This window comes from Harpia harpyja, chromosome 11 (assembly GCF_026419915.1).
Source record: "Harpia harpyja isolate bHarHar1 chromosome 11, bHarHar1 primary haplotype, whole genome shotgun sequence".
Lineage (NCBI taxonomy): Eukaryota > Metazoa > Chordata > Aves > Accipitriformes > Accipitridae > Harpia > Harpia harpyja.
The window spans coordinates 10187211-10208440 of NC_068950.1; the positions used below are offsets into that span (position 1 = coordinate 10187211).

Here is a 21230-nt window from a genome sequence, read left to right on the forward strand (position 1 = left end):
GTTTCACAGGAGACTGCAGCAGGGTTTGCTTTGAAAGAGTTTTACTCATAGGATGACGTTTTAACTTAATGGTAGTTGTGTTCCCTTCCCATCAGCAAAGACATTATTGATAAGATCTTTAGCTGACCACTTGTCTTGGGCTTTAGAAACTGATCCTTGTAGGATGCGACACCTCTGCACAGTCCAAATTCCAAGCAGGTTCAAAAGTCAGAAATAAAGAAATGAGCAAGTTAAATGTAAGCTTTGTTTCCATAGGAAATCAGGCTAATAAAAGATCACCTGAAGATTGAGAAAGCTTCTTATTGTTGAAAAATTGAGCAACTTAAGTTTCACAAAAGATTTACAAGCTACATTTCTTAAAGGATCTCATTGTCCCTTTTTCAGCCTACTCTTATACATGTTACAGATAGTGACATTTGAGATGACTAGAGAAGTGTCCCATAGCTTGGGATCCAACAAAAACAGCTTCTATGTAAGACACTAGCCAGCCCTCTACTAGGCAAGCTCTCAAAAATTAACTGTGTTAAAACGCATTCATTTTATTTAACCACTACAGTCTGCAATTACCACCAAGGGCACAAGCGGGAATAAGTCATTTGAGTAAAGCCGTGGCTTGCGTGCAGCATTACAGTTCCAGCCTGTAATGACCTCACCAGCCACAGAAGCTGCCTGCAGCCCAGCACTCTGAGCCATTGCCACTCAACCTGTTGCTGCATTGTGGCAATAAGCTTATTACTGAGCAGTTAGAACAACCCAGGGAGACTACCGCTCTCTAAATCCCTGCACAGCATTCAAGACAAAAACGCCTCTTCACAGAAAAGCTAGGAAAAGCACATGAACAAACTTCAGTTTATTGCCACACATACTTCAAAAAAAGACACTTCTCAGAACAACCAAGCACGCTCACAGGTCAGAAGCATTTTCCCCTAATGATGTCAGAATCTGTTTAGCTTCAGGATCTTCATGGAGAGTCACAGATACAAACTGTACCCAATACTGCCCTTCTCTAAAAGGGTTTAAATATATTATCTTCATCATTTCTTGATCGGACAACTTGCCACTCAAGAGGTTAAAGCAACATACGCAGAAGGATTTCATTAGCGTCAGCTACCTGGATTCAAAGGCTCCCTCTCTAAAAACACTGAAGATGTTATCTGAAGGAAAGTAGTGTTAAAGCCAACCTAGCGCAAGGCTACTGTAAAGAGGGGAAGTCTTCTCTATCTGGTACAATACAACTTATGTTAATAATTCAATGCTAATAAGCCTTATTCTTACTTATGGTAATTTATTTGGCCACTCAGCAGGTAGAGGCAAGTTCTGACAAGATTGCTCCCAGAGCTCAGCTGATCTGCTTAAAGAACGCATAGGCCACTGCAGTGCAGATGGGCAAGGAATCCAGTTAAAGTCATTTCTGCAGGGACATGGGACCCAAACAGCCTCTTCACTAGCAGGAGGAAACACCAGCATTCTCTACATCATGCCACCATGCCCACAGGCTCTTCACAAGAATCTGCTCAGCCTTCACCAAACCCACAGGCTGCAAAACATGAGAGCACCTAGAATTACCAGAATCCAGCTAGTCTCAGACAAGACAGCTCTGTGATGCATCTCCTGGAAACACATCCCAGATACTCAATTCAAGCAGCTTAATCACAAATTCACTAATCCGTAAGAAATAGCCTGTTGATACAACGTTGATACACTTAGTGCTGTGAGTCAGACAGCAAACCCTGAAGCTTTCCAAATTGCTCCCTGTTTCAGAGCTCCCTCCTCCTACATCTATCAGTAGGCACACACAATTCATGCAGTGTCGTGAACTTTTGCACTGAGAATGATCAATAGTAACCTCTTCGCTGGAAGATAACAACCCCTTTCCAAGATCAGCATTACCAAAGATACGCCACATAACTTGTTTGCAGATCAGTCTCCGGAGACACTTCTAATCCTTTTCTGATTTCTAAGGAAACAAGGGTAGACTCCAACACCATCAGTTTACTGTTGTGAATGGTCTAATCTTAGCATTTTAGAGGCACTCAGATACACGCTTAAGAGCCTCTCTAACCTTTTCAGATCTGCCCATGCAGTTTCTATTACGCTCCTTCCAGGTAAGATTTCCTGCAACCGGTACTGCCAGATATCAATATCCTACCAAGCAGAACAGTTTTATATTTTTTTATGTATCTCCAGCTCAAAACATATACGACTAATCTTATTAAGGAAGTCTGGCTTTTGACAGGGGATTATTGCTGCCTAGATCACCTGTTGACTCTATGCCAGGACCAAATTAGTTGTTTAATTATGACACTAGAGCCAATTCAAGGAGAAGTGATATATAAGACTGAAGTTCAGCTACTCTGTCAAAGCGAAATTATAGGCTGAATGATTACAAGATACAAATGCATCAAGGGACAGAAGAATTCTTCTGGCAATCTCAAAGCTACGAGTATTTCCATATCGCTATAAATTTGGGGGTACTGGAGTACCAACTATTCAGTCTTAGAACTTGGCAAGCAATGAGACAGTTTTCAGCAGAATTGATGAGGCAAGGAAAAAATAAGCTAAACTATACAAATGGAAGAGTAAGACCTAATGTAGCTCTAAAGCCAGTATATGGATTAAAATTATTCCTCCAAGCAATTTCAGATCAGCCAATGCATTTGAGTTTTAATAAAGAAAAGATTAATGGCCTAGAATTTTCTGTATGAAGTTCACACACTTCTGGAAACAAGTCAATCGGCCCTTGACACATTAACTCTTAAGTTAAAAAGCAGATCGTGTTTGCTAATCAGGGAGAATCAAGGGTGGGAAATCACATTAGCGATTTAGTTTTTCTACAGAGATAATTGTTACAAAGACACTACATATTTACTTGCATACAAGATACTGTCTTCACCTAGCTAGAATCCCTTGACTGGAATAAACATGCATCTTGTCTAAAATTCTACACAACACCCAGTGTTAAGATGCTACGGTGTAAAAAGGATGTTGCCAGACAGCAGATCATTAGCTTCATGCTGCCTTTGTACACATCAGGACTAATGCCTTAGAAACAGCTATTCAGAAGTGAATAGCTAGGACAAAAGAAAGTGAGAAAAGAAGTCTATGGCTACTTCTTTTGAGAAGTTCTTCCACCTCAGCTGTGCTTTCACAGACAGCCCTACCTACTTACACAAGCATACTGGACTATGTGAAAAGGCCACTATCTGAAACACATGAACACTTCAATTTTGCAAAGCTTCAACCTTTGTGTCACAGAGATGCTGATCTAACCCCACTGTACAGGGGAATTCTTGTCCAGATCGATGCATCTTCCTCCCAGGCCTGTGATATGGTCAGGCATCACTCATGCCTCCTACCTTCCTGTGGCATTCCTGTTGTCCCCATCACTGTGCTCTGCAAAGAGTCTGCAAAAACTGGTCTTAAGTCTTTGTGACACTTCTGCTGAATTGGCAGCAACCCTGGAAGGTAAGAGGCACCTAGTCTTAACTAACCAGGATTCCTCCCCGCTGTCCTTGCTGTCCTTCACTGCAGTTTGTACTGTATTAAAACACACTGCATTGTTCTAAGCCAACCCACCAGGCACGTGTACACGCATGAAAGCTCGGTACACTTTGAAGAGATCTACCCCAGAATGTTTACTTGCTATGCAGCCACAGTATCTCACCTGCAGTGACATTATGCCACATCTCAGAGGTATTAAAATGAAAGGCTCTTACGACAGGCACACCCACCTATCAAGTACTTATTATCACAGCTATACTTACTCTTTACCCACAAGCTTGCAAGAACTCAAATTTATGCATAACAGTTAACGTGTTTCCATAGAGAAAAAAGTAGAAGTCTGCTTCCAAATCCACCATAACTGTTTTCCAGTAGCCATCAACTCTGTGCAATTTTGTAAAAACAGCATTAATGGTACAGTCCCATTTGATTCAATCAAAATGGTGTTACCACCAACAGCTTAAAATCCCAGTTCTCTTAAGTAGTTTGTGGGATGGCTTTCTCTCTAATATCTTTTTTGCAAGAAGAAATCTGACTTGTCCTAAACTTAAATTTGCTCGAACTCCTGTTTCAGTTGAAAGTAGTACTGTGAAATAGTGACAATATTCAGAAGCATACCAGTAAGAATTATCTCCTTGAGTCACTGGCACCAGGGTTTTGGAGCTTATACTCAAGTGGCATATTGTGATAAACTAGTTTAGCTTTTTGCTTATTCTGTCTCCCAAAGAGAAAAGAAACAAGCTGCAATTTCATTGCTAACCTCCTTATCACCAGGCTGGAATGTGGTGCATAACCCAGCAATTAGAGACAGCCACAGTGTCCACAGAGTCCACAGGCAAAACCACTCATACTGCCACACAGCTGTCCCTGCAACTCAAGGGACAGGACATAGACAGCAGTGACCCTTCCACAAAGCCAACTATAAACCACATAACTTTTAAGGTGACCACAATATAAACTAATACAAAACCAACTGTTTATTGTTTTATTTTATGGCAGCCAAGGTTGAGACTGGATAGAATGGAGCTGCTCTGACATTAAGAGAGCCCCACAGGAGCAAAGAATCATTCTTCGTGGCATCCTACCTGCATCTGTCTGTCAGGATGGATACACCAGCTTAGCCTGGTATGTTAAAGTCCATTTTGTTCAATCCTGAGGAAGCCACATACTTGTCAAGATGCATTTGCACCATTTACAGCATTAAAGCATCTCCTCCTCATCACACACATTTGTCTTGTGACAATTAATCGCTTTCTTTACTCTAGATCCCTGTAAGCACTGCAGTACACAGCCCCTGAGGGGAAGTTCTGCAGGACAGCACTCCAAACAACCTAAACCTGCTGAAGAATTGCAGCTGGTACACAGGGAGCTCCACCTTGGCAGCCTTTCTACAAGCAGAAAAACTGAAATGAAAGAGCAAAGAGGCAAGAGCCATGAGCTAGAAAGGACACCTTAGAGGAGATCGCATGCCAGAGTTGCAACTAATCCCGAGCGAAAGAGTCTCACCATTGCTTGAGTTTTGAAATGACCTCTCGGTCTCAGGTCTCCTCTGCATTTCCTCATTCTCAGGGGTCTTGCAGGTTGTAGTGGAGCCAGACTGGCGTTTTCTTACACAGTCTTCACCTGCCATTGCTGCCCAGCTAGACCAGAAAAGGACAGCAAATAATTAATGACAAAAGAAACTCATTTACTCTTTACATTGTTCAAGAAAAAACGTACATAGCCTTCTTGACACTAAACTTAGACTTTCTTCCCCCCATTATGAATTCAGAGCAAGGGTAGGGGAAATTAAGCACACACTTGTATTAGCCATTAACTGTGGACCACACTTCCTTTCCCTTACTACAAGCAGTAAAGGAACAAAGTGACCGAGCAAGCTCCCCAACCACTACCAAAATATCTCCTCACAGCTCCCTCCTTTCCCTACAGCCCTTCTTAAGCATTTGTGGAATCTTAAAAAGGCCAAAAAGCCCTTGCAAACGCTTTCCGATAGTCAGTCGGACAATAAAATTTGTCTTCCGAGAGATCCGGCAGGTTTGCTTTGCAGAATCACCCACATTATTTTCCCTGAGCCAAGCCCCTTTCCATCAAGTTTTCAGTTCTTACAGAAAGAGCAGCTTCCTCAATAGATCCTTGTACTCTGCTTGGCCAGACAACAGTTGCATTGCAAACCACAGGAAAACAGGAAGAGAGAATCAGGTTTGAACTACGCCAGATTCAATGACAAAGGTCACTGCTGAGGACAGAGCTGCTGGTAAGGAACACCTGGAGCGACAGAGCCAGGCTGAAAACAAAAAAATTCTCAGTTAATGAGAAGGGGAGAAGATACTAATTTAGTCACGAAGTGACATTCCAGCACAGTCTCCATGAAATTGAGCTCAAGAGGCTCTCAGAGATGTAGCTACAACCAGCGACAATTTTCAGAACTGGACTTCCAGAAAACCACACAGGCATGTATGTAACCACATTTTCAAACTAATGCTTCTCCTTTTTGATATATTTTTCACCTTGGCACAAACTCTTAAATAGACATGTGTTTTGTTGCTAGTGAACAGAATACACACACCAGCACAGATGAGCTGCTAGAGACAGGCAAGGAAAATTCATGCACTTGTAGAAAAACTAAGAAGGCAGAACACAATTATTTAAGGATGGATTTCCTCAGAATACTGAGGCTGGCACTTCTGCAAAAGGGAAATAAGACTATGATCAAATGTTTTCAGGACTCAACTTCCCGTGTCTGTCCCTCTAGTAGAACAGTCTCCCATTCTCCTTTCAGGCATCACAGCATACAGGGGAAAAAACCCTTTTACAACACCAAACAACAAATCGCTAATTCAATCACCAACACCGTTTCTTGCAGCACTGCCTCTCAGCTCTCTCTGTCTCAAGAGATCACAGCCAGGTCTACAAGCTATAAAACAAAGACCATTAAAAATGACAAGCTGCCCAGCTGGCTTTGTACAATACCTGATAGCTCATACTATCATAATTTACATAATGCAAAAAGCATTTACACGAAGAACAGAAAGAACCAAGCAAGAATATGGTAAATCTTCCTACAGTAACTATGCTCACCAGCACAGAAAGGTAACTAGCAGGACATACCCACTTTCTACCAGCTCTGTACATAGTTATTGCTGCAACCCTCCTTCAAACGCGAATCAGTCACCATCATGAAGACATTACTCCTTCCACTTCTCAGCCTTCCCACAAGGTTCCAGGTACAGACATGGCCGCCTCATGTTAGAGCAACCCACCTGGGGCTTATAACTATGTGGAGATGCTGGACAGGCATACATTTCAATCTTTCTCCTCTTACCCAAGAGAGATGCCCAAAACTCTATCGAAGGATAAGAATGCATCATTCTGATCACACAACATGGTCTACAGAACAGTGGAGGGGGAAATCAAGCTACCTTATAAATTCCTGCACTAACAAGCTTCTCCTTGGTGCACTAGCAAGCCTCTCCACTGCCTCCTGATCCAAGTTAAGTCGTTCTTGTGAGCCACATCTGTCCCTAAAGGTGCAGGTTTTCCAGCTCTAACAGAGGAGCACAAGTTTAATTCTTTTCTCAGTACACTTTCCAACTTCTTCAAGAGGTGAAGAAGGCACTCCTTCCTCTCCAGTGCAGAGTAGTTAAAGTATCTCACTGAAAGGCTAACAGAAAGGTGTTAAAAATAAAGACTTTCAGGATGGGGTACAGAAAAATCATGTGTGGGAGGAGAAGAAAAAAAAAAGTTAAAGCAATTAACTTAAAGAGTTATTCAATTCAGATAGGCTAAGCGATCACAACAAAGCCTTTTTCACACGACACAAGAATTGTGCTAGGGGAAATCTATGAAAACAAATATTTACCTAGTCTAGTTTCCATATGACGAGAGGTACAGCATTACAGTACCTAAGCAACTATCGGCACATCAGTGCCTAAAGAGGGCATCAAACCCTCCCTTGAATCTCTGCTAGAACCACATCAATCACGACACAATACCATGGTAAGTCCAAAATGTTCACTACCTCCTTCACTAAAGGAAGTCACTCACAATTAGTAAATAGTCACTCCTCTCACCCCACTATGGGCACTTGCAGGACACCTAGAACCACAAATGCATCCCATTAACCGATTTCCCAGCAGAAACTCACAGATTTTATAGGCATGACTGTGTTATGGTACTTTTGTAAAAGGTCTCAGAAACCTTGAGTTTCTCCATCTTCCCTTTCGAAACACTGGTAATTATAAGCATGCCTTAGGGGAAAGGCAACACCCTATAGAAAGTACATCTCTGCATTTCAAAAGGCTTGGTAGCACAGTGAGGGCACATCTTCTACCTCCAACACCACTTATGCTAAATAATAACCTTATCCCAAAGACCTTTCACATCTCCAAGGTTTTCCTTCGGCCCTTGGGCATAACGTTAACTAGCAGACCCGGTGTGCTACGTCCTCGGGATCAGCAGAGCTCTTCACAAACTAGGCAGGTACCAAAACAAACTTAAGGTCATTCCACAGCTCACCCGCAACGCGCAAAACACTCAGCAGGGGAAAAAAACTAAACCAAAACAAAAAACCCAAACCCGAAACCCGCAGATAACAATGGAAGCTGCTTAAAGCACTGCCGAGGCTCCGAGCACACCCGAGACCGTAAAGTCAGCTCCCTTCTTCACTAACTCCCTGGAAACAAGCACGGAAGTGTTCGGCGGTAGTGCCCGCTGTCAGCAACGAGACCCACCTCTCACCTCCCCCCCACCAAGCCCCAACCCTGAGGGCACCCGGAGGCCTGCGGAGCGCTGGCCCCCTCCCCCGAGCCGCACGGCCCTGCGAAAGGGCTCGGGCACAGCTTCCCCCGCCTCAGAGAGAGCCGGGGGCGGGCCGGGCCTAAAGCCGCCACCGACGGCGGCGAGGCAGAGCGGACCCTCTCCCGCGGAGCCGGCCGGGCCGGGGCCGAAGGAACGGCCGCCCTCACCCCGCGGGAGCGTCACCTCAGGGCGAACTGAGCCGCTGCCTCCGCACGCGCCGGCTCCCCACAAGCGCTTCCCGCCTCCGCCGCGCGCCCGCGCGCCAGGGCCTCTTCCCGGGGCTCGCGCACGTCACCGCGCAAAGGGAGGGGGGAGCGGCGGCGCCGCCTATTGGCTGGGAGGCGTTCCGCAGGGGAGGGGGAGGGGGCGGGGGCGCGCGGCGCGGGGGCGGTGGGAAGCCGGGTGGGAGGCGGCACGTGAGGCGCGTCCCCCGCCCACTCCCCGCCACAGACACACAGACACACAGACACAGACACACACACACACACACAGACAGAGTTTCCCGCCTTTGTCCCGCGCCCCCCCTTTTCTGTCAGGCGTCGTGGCGGGACGGGGCCACTCGCCGCCACCTTATCCCGGTCTTCTTGAGGCCGACGGTGAAGCGGGGGGACGTGGGACGGCCGTGACCGCCCGGCCCAAGGTCCTGGGCAGGCTCAGTCAGCACCCGCGGGCGGGCCTGCCCTCGTCCTGAGGATCCCCCTCCTCCTCCTCCCCACGACCTCCCGGCACAAGGAAAACTTATTTCAAGGAACTGGGAGGACACAGAAGTCAAGGCTGGGAGGCTTGGAGGACCCGGCGGCTTTATCTGTCCTCGTCCTTCAGAGGGAACACAAAGGTTGCTCAACAAGTGCTTCCCCTGGCGCCCGGGGTTCGGTAAACACGTGTCCTCCCCCAGTGAGGTTCTTCCAAACGGCTTTATGGGAGCGAGGGCAAATGTTTTTAAAAGGAGGTAAAAATGGAGTGCCTGCCAACTTGAGTAGCACCCCCTGTCCCCCAAGAAGTGTGGTTTTGTGGCAAGGGGGTGTGCACCCTCACAAGTTTTACCCCGGGGAGTGTGAGCTGCAGCTCGCCAGTAAGGGGGGGAGCCGAGAAGGGGTCCTGGCTGGAGAGGTCTCCTTCCAGTCCCAGCCTGTACTCCAGAGGGTCAAAAACTGGGTGAAAGGCTGGGGTTTGCACCCTCGCTTTCTTTCCCCAGGCAGAGACAAGCTCGTGACGGATGGTGAGTCACAGCAACACATCACCAGCAAACAAACTCTAGTAACCTCTCGGTAGCTGCATTTCACCGGGTAAATGGGAAAGATTTCCTAAAGTCAGGAGAACTAAGCCACTAATTTCCTACGGGCAAGTACGTGTCTTTCCTTCTCCTCACCACTTCAGGGCTGTGCTGTGCACAATACATACCCAGGTGCACCCTGAAAGGTTGTCCCAAACCAAGGTACGAAGCAGGGTATTAAAACATTTCTATCACATTTCACCTTCTCAGACCTGTTAATAAAACAAATTTGCTTTGACCAACACACACCCGAGACACACTCTTAAATGTGTAAGTCTGCTGGAAGTTGTTCTAAATAATCTGTGGAGACTCTGAACAAAGCCACTGAGTGAAAAAGTCTGAAACAGATTTAGTTTGCAATGTGTGTTCACACTATTATCCCACCACCCACCTTTCATGCTGCTTAATAGGAAAACTGTTGTAAAAATTAAAGGAAAAAAATAAAAATCCTATCATTGCTGAAATGCAAATAGCTGCATGGGTGATAGCACCAGGAATTTTCACATAAATTTGCCCCTGTTCTTAAGAAGTCGATTTTAACACAATGCTGCTTAGAGATACTCTCAAGTCAGGCTATACATGATCACTGGTGCCCTCATGCTCAAAATGCTGTGCTAGCTATTTACACTGAAGTGTCTTGTGGTGCCAGCATCAGCTGTGTGAGCAAGTGGAAAAGCAAAAAAAAAAAACAACCCTTCCAAAAATGTTCAAAAGGTCAATAAATTGTTGATTAAACTGTTTCATCAAATTAGTAAAACCCTAACTCTGGGTGGTAGGAAACAAGATACCTTTAACAGAAAGAAAAGTGCACATAACCTTCAGAGCTGGTCAGTTTGCTTTCCTTATTTCGCCCTAAAGAGGTGGTGGATAGGTGCCACCAGATTTTATTAGCATCTCTTTCCAAATCTCCCAGGCCAAAGCAGCGCAGTGTGACGGGCACTGAGCTCCCTCCTGGGTCTTTCGGTTTTTCCCTAGCAGAGCTGTTTCACAGCCTACTTTCCTGTCTGTTTAGAGGCTGTTTACCTGCAGCTCACTGAGGGTGAAAAGCAAAGTGGCTGCTCTTGTTACCTTCCTTCCCATCTTTTACACAAGAAATTGGAAGAAGGCATTGCCACCTCCGCTTCCTGCCACTCACACCCATCGTCTGCTGTTGTCTTCACCAGTCCAAACTGCTGCACTGTTTCATCAGCTACATCATTTACTCTGCTTGTCACCACGGTGCTTGCAATCTTGATTTTCTAGAGTGTTTTACGTTAATCCTATGGGTTGCATTGCTCAACGATTGCCTAACCACAACCGTTCCTGAGCACTCCTGGCTGAATCACTCTATGGTTGTTCCCATATGTTGACATGGGAACCTGTGGCCCTGACACACGAACATTTTGCTTCACCCACCCAATGCCAGGCAGCAACTCGACTTCTACAGCACTGCTTGTTTTCCTTTTTTTTCTTTCTTTTATTTACCTTTCTTTTCCTTTTCTTTTTTCTTTTCTCTTTTCTTTTTTCTTTTTCCTTTTCTTTTCTTTTTTCTTCTTTTCTCTTTTCTTTTCTTTTTCCTTTCCTTTCCTTTCCTTTCCTTTCCTTTCCTTTCCTTTCCTTTCCTTTCCTTTCCTTTCCTTTCCTTTCCTTTCCTTTCCTTTCCTTTCCTTTCCTTTCCTTTCCTTTCCTTTTTTTCTTTCCTTTCTTTTCCTTTCTTCTGTCCTCCCTTCTTTCCTTTCTTTCTTTCTTTCTCTGTTTCTCTATTTCTTTCTTTCTCTATTTCTTTCTCTATTTCTCTATCCATCTCCCCGGCACTCTGCATAACAATTTACAGCTCTCATGCACACATTATATACCATCATATTGACTGGTGACTGCAGACATGCTTGATGCAGTGGTCGCTGGCTGAGCCTACCTTATGCCTATCAGCTCAGGGGGAGCATAAAGAAAAGCCTTTGCTGTTAATGCAAACATGCTGCCCAGGGTGGCCAGATACATCCACACGATGACTGGTGGGGTCTCTGCAGCCCGGGGGAGGCTCTGGGGAAGCAGCAGCATGGCCTGTACTGGCCAGTGTTATGGGGAGGTGAGGACGGCAGGGGAGGCGAGGCAGAGGGTTGAGGCTTTCACAGCCCCTCTGTAAAATCTCTGCCTGGTCCTGTTCCTTTCTGTCATTTTTGACACTTCTGCAAAATAGATGTGATTAACGCTGCCTACTTTTAATTCTGTGTAACTCTAATTTATTTTCTATTTTAAGATTTTTGGTCTCAGTCTGCCCAGAGAGTAAGTAGCTGTGGTTGTTTCTGATGCCTGCATTTATTGGCTAGAATGATTAATTCCTTTAAAACGTCTATCTGGGCTTTAAAATGATCCATCTGAGAGCCTCAATACTTTCACATATTTCAGTAAAGTGGACTATGTCCTATAATAAGCCCTTTAAAAGTATAGTTTATAATTTCCCATATTGGATGCACAATAGCAACATCCTAATGTAGAAATGAAAGAGCTCCCTCAAGTGGTTAAAAATATTGTTACAAGTTTAACTTAATTTTTTTCCTTTAAAAAAAAAGTCAGTAATGTTAGATCTATAATGTAAAGCCGGTTATAAATGTAGCAATGAATGAGCTTCCATTTTTGCATAACCAGAAAAAATGGTGTGGAAGTCAGACTAAGGCCAAAACTCAGTCAGGCAAGTGCTGCAGTTAAAAAATCCAAACAAAAACTTTTAAGAAACTGTAGAGGACTTCAGCCTGATCTGATAATGCATGATTGAATTTTGGCAGGAAAATCGAAAACTAGCTCCAGCAGACATCACATTGCTGAGGATGCCTAAAGTGTTTATAAATCATAAAGATGGCTTTTTAAAAACTCCAGTTCAAGTTTCCACAGTTCCTGCTATCATCATGTCAAGATTTTGCATGTAATTACCCTTGCTCCTCTTTACTTTGTATGAGGCATAGGGTTTTCAAAATATTTGGTGAAAGAGATTCAGATCAGCAAACTTTGGAGAAAAGAGAGAAGCAGCAGGAATTAAACTCCGACTTCAGCGAGCAGTTCCTTGCGCAGTTACTTTCCAAGCAATGAAGTTACTGGTTTTGCTGGCAGATGAAACAGTCGGAAAGAAACAACCGCATCCCTCTCGGCAGAGGGCAGTGGTATCCTTACTCAAACATCACTTCACTTCTTGCTACTGAACTGAAATCATCCTTTAAAAAAAAAAAAAAAAGTGAAGCCCTACTGCCAGCCAGCAGGTTGCTTGCTTCCTCTCCAAGCTCAGAAATCCAAGTATTGAGCTTCTTGCCACGACCAAGGACGAGGTGCAACAGCCAACTTAATTGCTGTGATTCCATTGCTGAAAAGGGAAACTCACATTATTTTTTGAAGAGCAACTAATTTTTCCTTTTCCTGCCATTTTGAAGTAATAGAATGAATCTTGCCAGCTGGGCTGGTGCAATGGTTGGGTTTTTGTTTGTTTAAATTGAGGACGTTGTTTCTTCAGTATATTTAAAAAGGAGAAGATCCTCCTAATCTGGCTAAACATCAAATCATGAAAGGTATTGAATCTGTACAGGTATAACTACTGTCTAACCCTGCTAAGCTGAACTGTGTTTTCTGAAACTGTTCTTTACCCTCTGCAACATACCAGCTTTCTCCTTCTGTTAGGCTCAGAAAGAATTTCAGCTGGGTCCCAACCACATTATGTATTATCATCATTCTCCTTGTGTCACCAGCTCAAACCAATCTCAGATTTATTTCGCAGCATATTCTGCTGCTTATTAAAATTGCATGAAAATATTGAACTGCCTAAGTCAGAGGGTCTCTGAAGTTGTTTCAGCAGGAACACACGGCATTAAATGTGCAGTCAGCCCTGGAAGAGTGACTTCAGAGAGATTAGTTCCAGAACAAACAGGTCTAGTTACTAGTATTGACTCTCTTGCTTATAAGGGCTTTCTAAATATTTTTGTGGAAATGCAGCACTGAACTTGGCCAGCATCTCCTTCCCGTTCATACAGTAGCAACTGTATATGTTCCTTGTGACTCCATAGATTGCCAGCTGTGTTACACAGCTGGGACCCTTCCTTGTGAAGGTAAGACACAGCAGGTAGAAGAGCAGATGTTTTACACCTAGTTTAATGACTGCTTACTAGTCTGTAGTAGTAATCTCTTCCTCTCCATATTTCATAAATATGTGCATCCTTTCTCGTTTCCTAAGTAAATACAAAATAGTTTGCTGTTGCTTTCCCCATAGCTGCTAAGGTACTTATGTGGAGAAGACCGTGTAAGCCAGTATTTTCTACCATTTCATTGTCTCCCATTTATTTGTTACAGTATAAATGTGCTGACCGCTGATGGACATGGAAGAGAATTACTGGTTATGGAATGACTGGTCTAGGATGATTCCCAAGACAGTTGTTTGCAGGTAATCATACAGTCCTACCTATTCTGTACTTTGCAAAGTGCAGGTTATGGGGACTAATAACTTTCTATGTGCAGTAATCAACTATTTCACTTTTCTAATGTGGGAGATTTCCATGGCTTTCTCCACTCCCCAGTTGTAGAAACAGAAGCATGTTCTTAGGGCAGGGCTTTCATACACAAGCTGTAATATATATTTTTTGTATCTTTTAGACTGTCTTCAAAAATAACATGATGAGGCTGTGGGAAAGGTATTGGACTTGAAAGGCGTGGGGAAAAAAAAATGAGGTGCTATGGTGAGAAGAGATCAGCCTCTTTGAGGGAGTATGAGATCCTTAGGGTCATCAAGGAGAGATCTTACAGAGAAATGTCACATAGGTAGCCAGTGTGCTTGCAAGACACATGGGGAACACCATGGAGAAGTCTAGGAGCATCGAAATGGCAGCTAGAATCATAATGCCAGAAGTGGTTGACCTTTGTAATGAAAGACTCCCAAAAATATGAGGACGTGGGGAAAAATAATCCCCATCAAAACCAGGATATATTTCTCAGAGGAGAACAAATATCTTCGTAAAGCCATGGAAGATGGACTCTCTGTTGTAAACTAAGAAAGAAAACATGTTTTCAGCTTTCAGTTTCGGACACTTCCTCTTTTCCACCTTGTTTTAATCTCTGCAAAGATAGATGACATCTACTGAAAGTAGTCCCAAGCAGGAGACATTTCTAAATCTGCCCAGCCAGCTCTTTGGCTGTTTCCATGGCAATGAGGCAGCGTGTCCTGCTGCTCTCCCTTCTGCAAGAGCCTTTCCCAAGCTCGATACGGACCGACAGCACCATGCGTTTGTAGCTCCCCTGCCAAAAACTTCCCTCTTTTCTGCTCAAGGCCATTCCCATCTGTTCCTTTCTGCTTCTCCCTGATTCTGGAAACACCTGGCTAGAGAGGGAATTCATCCATGTGTTTGCTTCTCTGCTGCAATGATTCAGGCTAAGGGTGGACCGCTGCCAGTTATGCAAGTTGAGAGACTGGAGAGGGCAGTGGCTTCCAACCTTCCTGTCTTGGAAAGAAGTTTTGGGTGATGGAATCCAGATTTCCGTCTAGTCTCCCAAAAGAATTGGACTGAAACTTGGCACCTCTGGCCATAGCAACAAGTAGAGCAGTAAAGAATGTACAGACTTGGTACAATGCAGTGCTTATTGAAGGAGATGACAAGCGTGAAGGAACACTTCCAAAACCCTGAATTCAGATAGATCTATGTCACAGCTGAGTCTCTGGCAGCTCTCAACAGCATTTCACTGAAAGTGAAAAAAAAAAAAGTCAGAGTTACAAAGCTGAAAGAGGAGCTTTTGCTATCGGCTGAGGACTAGCAAAAATGGAAGGTTATAATGGAACTACACTGGGAGGTGAAGCAATCTGCAGGGTTTGCTGCAGTCGATCTGCATTGGGCTGAGTTGATGTGGTTACAAAAACATCTTTGTGCTCAGCACTATTCCGTTGTTGGCCTAGTGCCTTGAGGCTTACATGCTTTGGAAATATGGATGAGGAGATGAAAACCTGAGCTTGTTCAAAGGATTTAAATCTGAAGATGGCAGGCCCAGGAGAGGGATTCTGAGTTCAGGCATGTAGGTCATGCAAGAGAGGTCTTGTCTTCACTAGCAAGTTAATATGAAATATAGTAAAAGTGTTCCTGCTAGTTCAACCCTTGCCCACACAAAAAAAATTCCCTCATTGCATAAAGTGGCTGGAGAAACATGAATTGACAAACCAACCAGAAAACAGGGTAAACCTTGAGTGAATTCACTTCATCCTTTACCACTGCCATTTCTCTACAGTAGGGACCCACATTAGCACCATCAAAACTCCCCACAGTTTTTCCACTTGTGCCTTCCTCTCCGACTGCTTGCTCCTTGCTTCCTATTCGTGAGCTTATTCACCCAGTTGCAAAAGGCTTCTAATGCCCACAAAAACAATAACCCATCTTCAGTGCAGAAGTCTCTGTTTTATTATTTTGAAATTGTGTCTAACAAGACTTCATTTTACTGTTGCCTGCTGATCAGACACCAAGTTATGGGAGAATCACTGGTGTGATGCTACTGTAGTCTATGATTTTAGGAGGAAAGATCCAGGCTGAAAGCTTTCTGGTGGCATTCCAAGTAAGCTGTCATAAGAAGAGAATCCAACACGCAAGACCTCAGTGCTGAGGGAAAATCAGAGGGTTTCATCTACTCAGAGGAAAAGTGTAGAACTATAAATGCTAACTCAGTAACTCCCCAGGAATGAGCATGTGCCATGCTGAGACTGAATGCATCATTAGCAAATCCCCGAGGCCGGATCTCTATTTCAGACGGCACAGTATAACAGCTCCAGGGAACATGCAAACAGAGGATGCTGATAATTTCACAGTTGCTGCTTCCCTGTGAGGCAGAAAATAGAAGTGCTCTGAAGCTCTTTCCCAGGAACACAGAAGTAATGTTTTTCAGGGCCATCAAAAGCAGAGGAAGATAGGTGTGTTCTCTGCAAACTGGGAGAAAGGGAAACAGAATAATCTGCTGCCATGGCTGCTAAAGGAGTCTCTCGGCTGATCAGGCAAGCTTTGTGGACTGAAGCTATAGAACTGCTCCCTTGCAGAAGAGACATTGGGGAGGGATATTAAGTTGACTCAGGTAGACGGAAATCTCAGAAGCACGTACAATCCACAGTGGATTCATGCCATATCAGCGTCTCCCCTAGCAGCACAGATTATTAATGCACCTAGTATGTCTGCCCTTTATCACAAGCAACCCATGGGAAAAACTTCCAAGACAGATGACTCAAGGTAATTTTGTAGTGTGACTGCATCCTAAGAAAGAGTAGACAAAAAGGGAAAGGCAGACAGCCAGGCGGTCTCTAGCACACTGAGGTCAAATTCCCCTTTCTGTCACTCTCGGGTATGAGAAAGTTGAGGACGACACAGAGAGGTAACAGACATACTCCCGTGTCTGCTGGCAGAGACGGACAAGGCACCAGGCAGACTTAAACATACGCTCATGTGAGCACAACGATATAACCTCTCACTATCAGAAAGAAGATGCCCGGGTTTCACTCCTAAATGTCTCAACTTCTCTGCATAGTTCAGATTGCACAGTAAATGCCTCAGCTGTATGAAATGTGCTGCTGGCTCTGGGGAGGTATTATTTCAGGTTGGCTGCAGCTGGGAGTACGTAGCATGACTTCAGGCCTCATTAGATGCACACTTGACAAGCTTTCTGCACAAACATAAAGGGAAGAAAGGTTTTCTTAAGAAAACAAGGCTTATACAGTTGTCCTATGTGTGTGGGGAAGGGAGTGTCTGTCTGTCTGCCCCAGCTGTCTTTTACCTCCCAGTAACTTTTGAACCTGTTGGCCAATTTTATGCAAATCAGATGGAGGGACAGAGGTTCCACAAATATTCAGTTCCTATGAGTTTTGTGAAAAATTCAGCCTAGTTTGAGGACAGAATCTTAATTAATGCTCTGAATAGAGGAAACCTGCAGATGAACTCAACTTTTATTAGAATAAGAATTTAAATTGGCAGGGGTGACTGGAGCTCATCTAGTCCAGTCTTCTGTTCAAAGCACAGCCAGCTTCAAAGTTAGATGAGGCTGCTCAGGGCCTCATTTTGAAAACCTCCGAGGTGTCAGAGAATCCACTCTGGACCTCACCTTCACAAAACAAGTGTATCGAGTGCAACTCCTTTGGGTCTGCTGAACATGGAATTAATTTGCCCCTCTTTTAGAAGTGGCAGATGATGGGAAAGCCTGCAACAATCCCCACACCAGGCAGTTCATAGGACTCAGCTTATGTTGAATACATTTAACCAGCAGCTAGTTACTTTTTAGTTAATGATTACAGGTACAAAGGTCAGACTCAGAGACACAAGGCTTTGTATATCTCATTGTTTGATTTACCAGAAGCTACAAGGGAAGGAGCACTGCTCTGTGTAAGTGGGAACTACAGGCTACATATCCAGCCTGACAAGCTAATGAGAGGAAGTCATTCATTAACAGAAGACTTGCTGCTAGGCAAACACACACAGCTCGTATGGGAGAAGAATATGGATGTGAAATGAGACAGTGTAGTTGTTTTTTTATAAGACATTTCCTGCTTCAGCAAGTTTACAGTCTAAATAAAGACCACACAAAACACATTAAGAGCCTGATCAGAGGAAGATTTGGGCTTATGTCTTTTCCAAAAGGTTTGGTAATGAGCAGAGACGCAGAATTTTTAAAGAGAATGGAAATATTTGCATGTTTAACAGAAGGAACAAGTTTTAAATTTAAGTGAGATCTGATTACAAATGTATATGCTTCTCTCTTGGGTACCAGTCTATTCTGTGCACACACACACATACGTGTTCACAGAAACATCTTACAAAACCCTGATGCTTTCTCCTGCTTCAGTTGTACAATTACCTTTTTCTTTAGAGTAGTTTCACGCTACTGAGCATTAAAGCTGGAAGCTGAAAAGCATGGATATTTAATACTATATAACTGTGTGAGGAAGGAACACAATGTCATTTGAAAGATAATCACTTACGATTCTTGCATAATTAAATAAAAAAGCCTGCCAAGGAAGAATCTATCCAGACTTTGTAGAATGAAACAATAACAGTATTTTAGACCAAACTTTGACTTTTAAAAGTGGTTTAATTATTTAGGACCATTGCATAGAGCATGACACCATTCATGGCCAGGGCGCATGGGCATTTACCAAAGCGGTCCAGAGCAAGGCTGGATCCCTGCCATCCTAAATTTGTAACACAGAGCACCAATCCTGCAAGAAGTTGTACCCTCAGGCTTCCTTATAAGATCAAAGACTAAATTCAGAAGTGTGTACAATACAAAACAATACCAGGAGTGCAATCAGAGGGAGATTAATTATTGTAACGAGGGCAACTTTGGAAAACACAGTTTTCAATATGATTTAGAAAAAGGAAGTGAAGGTGCCAGGAACTCACTGGCTGGCAAAGTATTCTGAGCATGAGTGACAGTGTGAGGAGGCAAGAAGATAGAGGTGAAGGAGTTGTAAGGGGAAACTAGCACATGAAGCAAAGAGCATGGAAAGGAAGCACTGCTAAGGCTGGATTCTTAATGGTCTTTTCCAACATAAATGATTCTGTGATTCTAATTCTGTCTGGTTTTAGCTGCACGTCTTAGAAAAACAAGATAAGGATATTTTTTTTCTGGCTAATGTAGCCTTTATTTTGTTTTGGACTATCATGGTGGTCATTCTAATTCAAATACAGTACAGTAGTCACCAGAGGAATCTAAGGTGGGATGAGGTCGGTCTCAGAGGCATTGATGGAGGTACCACAGTATAGTATTGTGCTCTGAAGCGTTTGCTATCCCTTATCTAAATGTCAGCTCTCTGGCTACAAACCTCTCAGGGAGAGAAAAAAGAAAACACAGGAAGAAAAGCTTCCATCTGCAAACTACAGAACACCCTCGCTGTCCAATGAGCTAGTAAGGTTTCAAATTAGGAACCACAAAAATTAGGCTCCTAAACATGAATTAAGTCAACCCTGGAACTCTGGTGGCAAAACACTCCTATTGATCCACCTGCAGACGAATGCCTAAAAGCCTGAATCATCACCAGCGTTGTCGAGGGACCTCATAATACCTCAGCAAATGTACTTTATCAGTGACCACACTGTGCAAGCTGAGTACTAATTTGCAATTCCCAGCAGATGCAGAGACTTGTCATCATTTTTGTTTAGTAGAGGCAACATTTTCCATGGAAAAAGGCAAACGACCAACATTCTTAATGTTCTTATTAGCATACCCTTCTGCAACCTTTTGTGCCTTAAACAGATGCTTGGGGAGGGCGGTGCAGCTGTAGTATTTACAGAAACAGACAGGAAAACAATGATTGAAGAAGTCCTATCATCTGCTTATTCCATGTCTCCCCACCTCTGGCTTTACTCTGATGGAAGTTGTGAAAAGGTTATGGGCTATACCATGATCAGGAGGCCATCTTGGCCTTAGTGACCATGAAATGGTAGAATTTTCAATTCTTGGTGAGGCAAAGAAGGTGGTCAGCAAAACCACCACTATGGACTTCCGGAGGGCTAACTTTGGCCTCTTCAAGGCACTGGTTGAGAGAGTCCCTTGGGAGAAGGTCCTGAAGGGCAAAGGGGTCCAGGAGGGATGGACATTCTTTAAAAAGGAAATCTTAATGGCTCAGGACCAGGCTATTCCCATGTGCCGCAAGTCAAACCGCCGAGGAAAACGACCGGCCTGGCTGAATGGGGAGCTTTTGCTAGGACTTAAGAAAAAAAGGAGAGTTTATCATCTCTGGAGAAAAGGGCGGGCAACTTGGGAGGAGTACAGGGATCTTGTTAGATCATACAGAGAGAAAATTAGAAAGGCGAAAGCTCAGCTAGAACTAAATCTGGCCACTATCGTAAGGGACAACAAAAAATGTTTTTACAAATATGTTAACAGTAAAAAGAATCCCAAGGAGAATATCTATCCTATCTATCCTTTAATGGATACAGAAGGGAACGTAGCAACCAGTGATGAGGAAAAGGCCAAGGTACTTAATGCCTTCTTTGCCTCAGTCTTTAATAGTGAGTCCAGTCATCCTCAGGGTACTCCACCCCATGAGCTGGAAGGTAAGGATGAAGAGCATAACATACCCCCCTTAATCCAGGAGGAATTAGTTAGGGACCTGCTACACCATCTGGACACTCACAAATCTATGGGACCTGATGGGATCCATCCAAGAGTACTGAGGGAACTGGCTGAGGTCCTTGCCAAGCCACTCTCTATCATCTATCAGCGTTCCTGGTCAACAGGGGAGGTCCCAGAGGACTGGAGGCTTGCCAATGTGATGCCCATTTATAAGAAGGGTCGGAGGGAGGATCCGGGGAACTACGGGCCTGTCAGCCTGACCTCAGTACCGGGGAAGATTATGGAACGGTTTGTCTTGAAAGCACTCACATGGCAACTCCAGGATAAGAGGGGGATCGGGCCCAGTCAGCACGGGTTTACGAAAGGCAGGTCCTGCTTGACCAACCTGATCTCCTTCTATGACCAGGTGACCCGCCTAGTGGATGAGGGAAAGGCTGTCGATGTTATTTTCCTAGACTTCAGCAAGGCCTTTGACACTGTCTCTCATGGCATACTCCTTGAGAAGCTGGCGTCTCGTGGCCTGGATAAGTGCACTCTTCACTGGGTGAAAAACTGGCTGGATGGCCGAGCCCAGAGGGTAGTGGTGAATGGAGTGAAATCCAGCTGGCGGCGGGTC

The 21230-nt window shown here is 44.2% G+C and overlaps 1 protein-coding gene across 2 annotated transcripts in view; it reads right to left on the reverse strand.

Annotated features, from left to right (window-relative positions):
- Window positions 1–8571, reverse strand: part of SOAT1 (sterol O-acyltransferase 1) — a 30540-nt gene extending 21969 nt beyond the window's left edge. The window contains exons 1-2 of one of the 2 annotated variants that reach the window (XM_052801625.1): window positions 8482–8571; window positions 5008–5141 (exon numbers count right to left, since the gene is read on the reverse strand). In XM_052801625.1, coding sequence (XP_052657585.1) covers window positions 5008–5131 — 124 coding nt within the window. In that variant the 5' untranslated portion in view covers window positions 5132–5141; window positions 8482–8571. Of the gene's footprint in view, window positions 1–5007; window positions 5142–8465 lie in introns of both variants that reach the window. The other variant, XM_052801624.1, reaches the window with a different exon arrangement.
- Between the last annotated feature and the right edge of the window lie 12659 nt (window positions 8572–21230).